Source organism: Mya arenaria, chromosome 12 (assembly GCF_026914265.1).
Source record: "Mya arenaria isolate MELC-2E11 chromosome 12, ASM2691426v1".
NCBI lineage: Eukaryota > Metazoa > Mollusca > Bivalvia > Myida > Myidae > Mya > Mya arenaria.
The window spans coordinates 52,943,186-52,953,964 of record NC_069133.1 but is presented as its reverse complement, the minus strand read 5'-3'; the positions used below and the strand labels follow the sequence as shown (position 1 = coordinate 52,953,964).

At 38.5% G+C, this 10,779-nt stretch overlaps 1 protein-coding gene and 1 long non-coding RNA gene across 4 annotated transcripts in view; both read right to left on the bottom strand.

Moving 5' to 3' along the window:
- Positions 1-3: 3 nt before the first annotated feature.
- Positions 4-1,809, bottom strand: LOC128212342 (uncharacterized). Its single transcript, XR_008257437.1, has 2 exons — positions 1,462-1,809; positions 4-1,312 (listed from the first exon to the last, which is right to left on the bottom strand). It is a non-coding gene; the product is annotated as an uncharacterized LOC128212342 (long non-coding RNA).
- Positions 1,810-2,900: 1,091 nt separating this feature from the next.
- LOC128212061 (histone-lysine N-methyltransferase SETD1B-like) overlaps positions 2,901-10,779 on the bottom strand; it is a 52,047-nt gene continuing 44,168 nt past the window's right edge. For all 3 annotated transcript variants that reach the window (XM_052917304.1, XM_052917303.1, XM_052917305.1), the window contains exons 8-11: positions 10,178-10,480; positions 9,815-9,903; positions 8,449-8,610; positions 2,901-4,658 (exon numbers count right to left, since the gene is read on the bottom strand). In XM_052917304.1, coding sequence (XP_052773264.1) covers positions 4,530-4,658; positions 8,449-8,610; positions 9,815-9,903; positions 10,178-10,480 — 683 coding nt within the window. In that variant the 3' untranslated portion in view covers positions 2,901-4,529. The remainder of the gene's footprint in view (positions 4,659-8,448; positions 8,611-9,814; positions 9,904-10,177; positions 10,481-10,779) is intronic.

Below are 10,779 nucleotides of genomic sequence, written 5' to 3'. Positions count from 1 at the left end.
TGATTGAAGATCATAATTTATTGGTGTATTTTTTATTGAAGAAATTTTCTAAATCGTCCGTTTATTAATACAGAAATTAGACGGTGAAATTTGTGTTTTCCAGGGAAGCAGGGCATGTGGTAAAGTAGAGCGAGTCACGGCGAGTCACTGCGAGTCCCTGCGAATCCCTGACCACCGGCATCGACATGTATCTGTACCAGAACTCAACGATTACGAGTACATGTTTGAAAAAATAATTTACTAGCTTCGTTGTTTGCTAAGGATCTTTTCATTGTACATACCATATTTGAATAGAAAATAAAGTATCATTGAAATAATATCTTCTTTATCCATGCATACCTTATGTTAGTATAACAAACCAAGCGTAGTGTGATATTTAAAGCTGCAATCTCACAGATTCGCCGTTTTTAAAACTTTTTTATATTTTGTCTAGGAATGAGCACATATTTGCTTTAATATCTGCAAACCAGTGATAGAACACTACTGACAAAATATCAGATCGCAGATATGAATATTTCCGTTCGAAAATTAATGTTTTATGGGTAAAAGCGTTCCTAACGGTTCAAGAAAAATGCATAAAACATATTTTTTTTTAACTTAAATAAAAAAAAATCAGCAGACTTGTATGACTGGTTTCCATGCATTTTCGCTTAAATTGTCTCGTTCCAAGACAAAAAAATAAATAAGTTGTCAAAACGTTCAATCTGTTAGAGTGCAGCTTTAAGATATTTCAGTGTATATAACTATATATACATCAATTGAAATAATTGTTTCTACCCCCAATTTGAACAATATTAGTTCTGTTTGATAGAATGCAAATACTGTTAGTTGTGTTTGATGGAATGTAAATAAAACCATGTAAATAGTATGGTCCAATAGTCACATTGAACCGTCTAAGTTTTACTGTTTGCTGATCATTATCGCCATTTATGTCTGGTCAACGCGAGATAATAATTGCTTTACAATAGATCCCATTTCAAACAAATCTCCGACACAGGAAATACAAAATACAGGTCAAACATGATCCCGATGGAAGAATACACACGCTCACAAAACAGAGCTTATTAAAGAGATACCGTTGCCAAACTACAAAGAAACAAACAACGTGTGATCATGTATTCATGTTTAAAAGTATATTGTCACGTCTGTTTGTTTTAAACTTCATACAGAGCTATAGAATGTCAGACCTAGACAGTGTGGTGAATGTCAGACCTGGACAGTGTGGTGAATGTCAGACCTGGACAGTGTGATGAATGTCAGACCTGGACAGTATGGCGAATGTCAGAACTGGACAGTGTGGCGAATGTCAGACCTGGACAGTGTGGCGAATGTCAAAACTGGACAGTGTGGTGATTGTCAGACCTGGACAGTGTGGTGATTGTCAAACCAGGACAGTGTGGCGAATGTCAGACCTGGACAGTGGGTGAATGTCAGACCTGGACAGTGTGGTGAATATCAGACCTGGACAGTGTGGCGAATGTCAGATGTCAGACCTGGACAGTGTGGTGAATGTCACACCTGGACAGTGTGGTGAATGTCAGACCTGGAAAGTGTGGCGAATGTCAGAACTGGACAGTGTGGTGAATGTCAGAACTGAACAGTGTGGCGAATGTCAGAACTGGACAGTGTGGCGAATGTCAGAACTGGACAGTGTGGCGATTGTCAGAACTGGACAGTGTGGCGAATGTCAGAACTAGACAGTGTGGCGAATGTCAGAACTGGACAGTGTGGCGAATGTCAGAACTGGACAGTGTGGCGAATGTCAGAACTGGACAGTGTGGCGAATGTCAGATGTCAGACCTGGACAGTGTGGTGAATGTCACACCTGGACAGATGGTGAATGTCAGACCTGGAAAGTGTGGCGAATGTCAGAACTGGACAGTGTGGTGAATGTCAGAACTGGACAGTGTGGCGAATGTCAGAACTGGACAGTGTGGCGAATGTCAGAACTAGACAGTGTGGCGAATGTCAGAACTGGACAGTGTGGCGAATGTCAGAACTGGACAGTGTGGCGAATGTCAGAACTGGACAGTGTGGCGAATGTCAGATGTCAGACCTGGATAGTGTGGTGAATGTCACACCTGGACAGTGTGGTGAATGTCAGACCTGGAAAGTGTGGCGAATGTCAGAACTGGACAGTGTGGTGAATGTCAGAACTGGACAGTGTGGCGAATGTCAGAACTGGACAGTGTGGCGAATGTCAGAACTGGACAGTGTGGCGAATGTCAGAACTGGACAGTGTGGCGAATGTCAGAACTGGACAGTGTGGCGAATGTCAGAACTGGACAGTGTGGCGAATGTCAGAACTGGACAGTGTGGCGAATGTCAGACCTAGACAGTGTGGTTAATGTCAGACCTGGACAGTGTGGTTAATGTCAGAACTGGACAGTGTGGCGAATGTCAGAACTGGACAGTGTGGCGAATGTCAGAACTGGACAGTGTGGCGAATGTCAGAACTGGACAGTGTGGCGAATGTCAGAACTGGACAGTGTGGCGAATGTCAGAACTGGACAGTGTGGCGAATGTCAGAACTGGACAGTGTGGCGAATGTCAGACCTAGACAGTGTGGTTAATGTCAGACCTGGACAGTGTGGTGGATGTCAGTACTGGACAGTGTGGCGAATGTCAGAACTGGACAGTGTGGTTAATGTCAGACCTGGACAGTGTGGCGAATGTCAGACCTGGACAGTGTGGCGAATGTCAGACCTGGACAGTGTGGTGTTTGAACCCATTTTGACGGTATACCTTATACAGTCGCGCCCACTGATGTTTGAAACGTTAATTTTACATACTTCGGGTACCCAAGACACACTTTGTGACATCGTTCACATTAGCCGAATAAAGGAACGCACATCATCAAGAGTTGAAAAACTATATATTCAGTTACACAAAACATAAAATACTATCAAATATGTTTGGTTTTATTTATCAAGTTATAAGACAATATAATACATGTATATACAAGAAAATGTAAAAAAAAACACACAGCACAGGCAACATACCGAGAGTGAAACGCTTTGCTATAAAGAAGGTTAAAACACAGCACAGTTATTAAAACAAACAAGCCTAGTTCTTAAAAAAACATTAAACGATGTGGTTTGATATCATTTATATTTACAAACATATTGAAAAGCATTCCAGAGAAACAAGAACACCGCATCATGATGACAACGATCGTTGGTCAATGGATACGACAATACTATAAGATACTACAAAGGACGAGTATTGTCACCGGTAAAATGCGTATTACCACCGGTAACATGCGTATAGCCACTGGTAAAATGCGTATTGCCACTGGTAACATGCGTGTTGTCATCGGATACATGCCTATTGTCACCGGTAACATGTGTATTGTATGCCTATTGTCACCGGTAAAATGTGTATTGTCACAGGTAGCATGCGTATTATAACCGGTAGCATGTGTATTGTCACAGGTAGCATGCGAATTGTCACAGGTAGCATGCGTATTGTCACAGGTAGCATGCGTATTGTCACCGGTAACATGCGCATTATCACCGGTAACATGCATATTGTCACTTGTAACATGCGTATTGCAACCGGTAGCATGCGTATTGTCACCGGTAGCATGCGTATTGTCACCGATAACATGCGTATTGTTACCGGTACCATGCGTATTGTCACCGATAACATGCGTATTGCCACCGGTAACATGTGTATTGCCACCGGTAACATGCGTATTGACATTGTAACATGCGTATTGGCACTGGTACATGCGTATTGCCACCGGTAACATGCGTACTGTCACCGGTAACATGCGTATTGTCACCGGTAACATGCGTACTGTCACCGGTAACATGCGTATTGTCACCGGTAAAATGCGTATTGCCACTGGTAAATTGCGTACTGTCACCGGTAACATGCGTATTGTCACTGGTTACATGCGTACTGTCACCGGTAACATGCGTATTGTCACCGGTAGCATGCGAACTGTCACTGCTAACATGCGTATTATCACCGGTAGCATGCGTATTGTCACCGGTAGCATGCGTATTATCACTGGTAACACGCGTATTGTCACCGGTAGCATGCGTACTGTCACTGGTAACACGCGTATTGTCACCGGTAGCATGCGTATTGTCACTGGTAACACGCGTATTGTCACCGGTAGCATGCGTACTGTCACTGGTAACACGCGTATTGTCACCGGTAGCATGCGTTCTGTCACAGGTAACACGCATGCTCAAGTTTTATGAGAAATACTTAACAAGCTTAAAATGATGCAAGCTATTATTTTAAAGAGGGACTAGGTGGAAGGAATAAACACATGTGAATACTGTTCACTTTCGTCGCATTGCGTCAATATGTTGTCATTTCCAAATGTTACTTTGTGGCGCCTGTAAAAGTGGCAATATAGCGTTGTAAGGAGCCATTGCCTTCATTCACTTATTAAAACGTCGATCACGTCAACACATACAAATTTACTGAATAATGCCATCCATTAAGCGTTTTCAATACATGCGCGCGGCTGGCCCAATCAGAGCGGTGCAAATTCAAAACACTGGAAAGTGTCAAGGTGGTGGGTTGGTTCTAGCAACGGGGCGGACGGTGATGGTTTTCCAGCTTAGTGATGAACCGTCTTTAATTTCAAGCCCGCTGTTTATCACCCTCTGTACCAGCTGTTCCACGTGTTGAAATGTCTGAAATAACGAATCTTTAGACAATGACCAGAATGTCTTCATTCGTTTTACCGAAAGGATTACTTTAAGGCATTTATATGATATCATTTAAGTTATGTTATACATCCATTAACAACTCTAAAATTTATTTAGAATTCAGCATACATTTACAACCAATGAAATTGCAGATATGCAATCATAAAGTACTAGTTAGGCTTAATAATTAAAAATTTCAATTTTCGCGAATGTGTCAGCCAATGAGATCTTAATTATAAAGAGAACTTGCACTCACTCCGCCCATTCTTAATCATTAAGAATTTAATTCAGGTCATGTTACTATTACATAACTAGTATTAAGTGGCATACATACACACGTTATCATAATGGATATTCAAAGTTGGCGACCCAAACATACTCAATACGTCATGATCTCAAATCATTCGACAATAAGGAATTAATATATTACATCATCAGTACATACCTTATGTCTCATCTGTACATACCTTATGTCTGAACTCCTTAAAATGATATAAATATGACATCATCAGTACCTACCTTATGTCTCATCTGTACATACCTTATGTCTGAACTCCTTAAAATGATATAAATATGACATCATCAGTACATACCTTATGTCTAAACTCCTTAAAATCATAAAGATATCACATCATCAGTACATACCTTATGTCTAAACTCCTTGAACTGATATAAATATGACATCATCAGTACATACCTTATGTCTGAACTCCTTAGATAATATAAATATGACATCATCAGTACATACCTTATGTCTAAACTCCTTGAATTGATATAAATATGACATCATCAGTACATACCTTATGTCTGAACTCCTTGAACTGATATAAATATGACATCATCAGTACATACCTTATGTCTGAACTCCTTGAACTGATATAAATACGACATCATCAGTACATACCTTATGTCTGAACTCCTTAAACTGATATAAATATGACATCATCAGTACATACCTTATGTCTGAACTCCTTGAACTGATATAAATATGACATCATCAGTACATACCTTATGTCTGAACTCCTTGAACTGATATAAATACGACATCATCAGTACATACCTTATGTCTGAACTCCTTGAACTGATATAAATATGACATCATCAGTACATACCTTATGTCTGAAATCCTTAAAATGATATAAATACGACATCATCAGTACATACCTTATGTCTGAACTCCTTAAACTGATATAAATATGACATCATCAGTACATACCTTATGTCTGAACTCCTTGAACTGATATAAATATGACATCATCAGTACATACCTTATGTCTGAACTCCTTGAACTGATATAAATATGACATCATCAGTACATACCTTATGTCTGAACTCCTTAGATAATATAAATATGATATCATCAGTACATACCTTATGTCTAAACTCCTTGAACTGATATAAATATGACATCATCAGTACATACCTTATGTCTAAACTCCTTGAACTGATATAAATATGACATCATCAGTACAATTCCTTGAACTGATATAAATATGACATCATCTGTACATACCTTATGTCTAAACTCCATGAACTGATATAAATATGACATCATCAGTACATACCTTATGTCTGAACTCCATGAACTGATATAAATATGACATACTCTGTAAAAACCTGAATCTGAACTCCATGAACTGATATAAATATGACATCATCAGTACATACCTTATGTCTGAACTCCTTAAACTGATATAAATATGACACCATCAGTACCTACCTTATGTCCGAACTCCTTAAACTGATATAAATATGACACCATCAGTACATACCTTATGTCCGAACTCCTTAAACTGATATAAATATGACACCATCAGTACCTACCTTATGTCCGAACACCTTAAACTGATATAAATATGACATCATCAGTACCTACCTTATGTCCGAACTCCTTAAACTGATATAAACATGACATCATCAGTACCTACCTTATGTCCGAACTCCTTAAACTGATATAAATATGACATCATCAGTACATACCTTATGTCCGAACTCCTTAAACTGATATAAATATGACATCATCAGTACATACCTTATGTATGAACTCCTTAAACTGATATAAATATGACATCATCTGTACATACCTTATGTCCGAACTCCTTAAACTGATATAAATATGACATCATCTGTACCTACTTTATGTCTGAACTCCTTAAACTGATATAAATATGACATCATCTGTACATACCTTATGTCTGAACTCCTTAAACTGATATAAATATGACATCATCAGTACATACCTTATGTCTGAACTCCTTAAAATGATATAAATATGACATCATCAGTACATACCTTATGTCTGAATTCCTTGAACTAATATAAATATGACATCATCAGTACATACCATATGTCTGAACTCCTTAAACTGAGAATAAGACATCATCTGTACATACCATATGTCTGAACTCCTTAAACTGATATAAATATGACATCATCTGTACATACCTTATGTCTGAACTCCTTAAAATGATATAAATATGACATCATCAGTACATACCTTATGTCTGAACTCCTTAAAATGATATAAATATGACATCATCAGTACATACCTTATGTCTGAACTCCTTGAACTGATATAAATATGACATCATCTGTACATACCATATGTCTGAACTCCTTAAACTGATATAAATATGACATCATCTGTACATACCTTATGTCTGAACTCCTTGAACTGATATAAATATGACATCATCAGTACATACCTTATGTCTAAACTCCTTGAACTGATATAAATATGACATCATCAGTACAATTCCTTGAACTGATATAAATATGACATCATCAGTACATACGTTATGTCTGAACTCCTTGAACTGATATAAATATGACATCATCTGTACATACCATATGTCTGAACTCCTTAAACTGATATAAATATGACATCATCTGTACATACCTTATGTCTGAACCCCTTGAACTGATATAAATATGACATCATCAGTACATACCTTATGTCTGAACTCCTTGAACTGATATAAATATGACATCATCTGTACATACCTTATGTCTGAACTCCTTAAACTGATATAAATATGACATCATCAGTACATACCTTATGTCTGAACTCCTTAAACTGATATAAATATGACATCATCAGTACATACCTTATGTCTGAACTCCTTAAACTGATATAAATATGACATCATCTGTACATACCTTATGTCTGAACTCCTTGAAATGATATAAATATGACATCATCAGTACATACCTTATGTCTGAACTCCTTGAAATGATATAAATATGACATCATCAGTACATACCTTATGTCTGAACTCCTTGAAATGATATAAATATGACATCATCAGTACCTACCTTATGCCTCATCTGTACATACCTTATGTCTGAACTCCTTAAACTGATATAAATATGACATCAGCAGTACATACCTTATGTCTGAACTCCTTGAACTGATATAAATATGACATCATCAGTACATACCTTATGTCTGAATTCCTTGAACTGATATAAATATGACATCAACAGTACCTACCTTATTTCGTATCTGTACATACCTTATGTCTGAACTCCTTGAAATAATATAAATATGACATCATCAGTGCGTGCCTGATGTCTGAACTCCTTGAACTGATATAAATATGACATCATCAGTGCGTGCCAGATGTCTGAACTCCTTAAACTGATATAAATATGACATCATCTGTACATACCTTATGTCTGAACTCCTTGAAATGATATAAATATGACATCATCTGTACATACCTTATGTCTGAACTCCTTGAAATGATATAAATATGACATCATCTGTACATACCTTATGTCTGAACTCCTTGAAATGATATTCCCCCTTCGTTTTCATGATCATGAGTTTCTTTGGCGAGTAGTTGTCATCGACAAACTCGAGGGTGTAACAATGGCAAGAGTCACCGTCCTGCTCGTTCGACCGGGCGGCGTCGCGGACAAGAAAGCTGCCCGGCTGTGAACGATCCAATTCAAGTTATTTTACATGCAAATCCATTGTAATTAAACGTACAGACACAATTGCGTTGTGTATATGTACACTTTGAATATATATATATATTTACACCTCAACTTCCATTCCTTAAATGAACTGCCTATAGGCAATTGCGTTCATCAATCGAACGCAACATCTTCGGATATGTTTGGATAGAAATTCATTGCATAACAATATACATGAAAGCTATTGATCTTGTTATTGGTTGTATTGTGTCTGCAGGTCCCGTAAAATATAGATCAACATTTTTAAAAGTGTGAGTTTATTTTATTTTAAATATATTGGCGTAATTGTGACGTCATTTGAAAAAAAATGTTTCCGGTTATTGTCGGGTCGTTCTATTTTTAGAATGGGTAAGAACGGATTACTGAAAGGTTTTCTTAAATGAAATGAAGTATTTTTTTAACAATTCTTGAATGAAATAATGAACTATTGGTGTAAATATAAGGAACAAATTGCGGGGTTGATGTCATTATCGGGGATATGAAGTCTTTGGACTCCACACACATTGACCAACCCAATTGCGTTCATACCCCGATAATGACATCAACCCCGCAATTCATTTCTTAAATAATGCACCAGTCAATTGTAATCACGTCCTCCCCATACAACCCCCCCCCCCGATCCGGGGAATAGCGGGGACTTTGACTTACGGTCAGCCAATATCGGGTAAAATCCCCGCCCGGCAGAGACACACTGCTGGTAAAATCCATGCCAAATGCCCCCGCATCCCTGGGACAACATAGGTAAGACTCATTCCCCGCTGTTTTCGGCGTGAAAACAACACCAGTCACAATCCGGGTACTTTTTCATGTTTGCCCGTGTGCAAGATAAGGAGTTCCAGCATTGTCAAATATTTGTATCTACTTATCTGGGGTTGAATAGAATTTTCGCAGTAAACACCAAGTTTTAACAATAATCATGACTTTCATTATGATGTAATGAACTGCAAAATATTTCGCCTTCTCAAGGAAATTTCATCCAATCAAAAATTAACATAGGGAGGAAAGTTTGAAGTTATTTGTTTGCAGATTTCGTCCTTGATTGCGGACGAGGATTATCGTCCAAATTTTGTGATAATACGAAAAGGGAAAAGATGCGAAATAAATTTCGCGTATACGCGTTGCCGTATCTTTGCGTCAGGGGCAGCGAACTCTTGATTTACCTTCTGATTATCCAGCCTCTTCTTTGCTTCATCTTTCGTGATGGGACCGTGATACCAGTTGCAGCTTATGAGGGTGTCCGAGCCCCGGTCTGCAATGTATAAGTTCATTTAAATTTATTTTGTTATATGTTATCTTAAAAAGTACGCCAACATGTACATGATGATGACATTTTGTTAATTAACATTTGACATAAGCTAGAGCGTCCATTTGCTCATATACTTACTGATATGTTTATAGTTTGTATGCTACATCTATTTATTAACTGATTTGTTCATTTCCTCAAGGTACCCATGAGTCGGCCCCGGAAGTCCAAATCATCACGTAACAAAGTGTACCATGAGTGTGATTATAACATTGTATACCACTTGTACTGCCCGGTGGACGTGGCGGAGGGGACAGTGCCGGATTGCCCATGATTTCGACCGAAGGTTTCGGTCCGGACGAGGCGTTAGTGAGCGTCCGTTGGCTGTTAGTGGCCGGACATCCGGAGTCTGTCTGGGAGGTCTGTGCTTGAAACTGAAGGTGCGGCGACGGCGGTGGCAACCGATCGGTTGCGGAAGCCGGTTGAGGGCTCCCTGGCTCAGAGTAGTAGCGGCGCGGGGGTAGCGGTGGCGTCTCCCTGATCGGCGGACTGCATGGCTGCTTCTTCTCGGTGGATGACATGGCTTAAAAGTTAAAAATTGCGATTTGACAGCTCTCCTTTAACAATTATGCATGATCTGAGCCTTTTTAACATTGCTTATCAATTGTGATACTTTTACTAGTCTTTAAACATATCTTGTCTGATTCATGTAAGCATATTACAAAAGTAGTTTTCATTTTTTAGTGATTTCCGTTTCGCTCTCTTAAGTTTCGTTTTGAAAAGGGAGTTACACATATTTCTATATGACTTTCACCATAAAACAACTATTGCATGTCTGTATGTGTATACGTTCATTTCCACTTATCAGTTAGTAAACTTAAA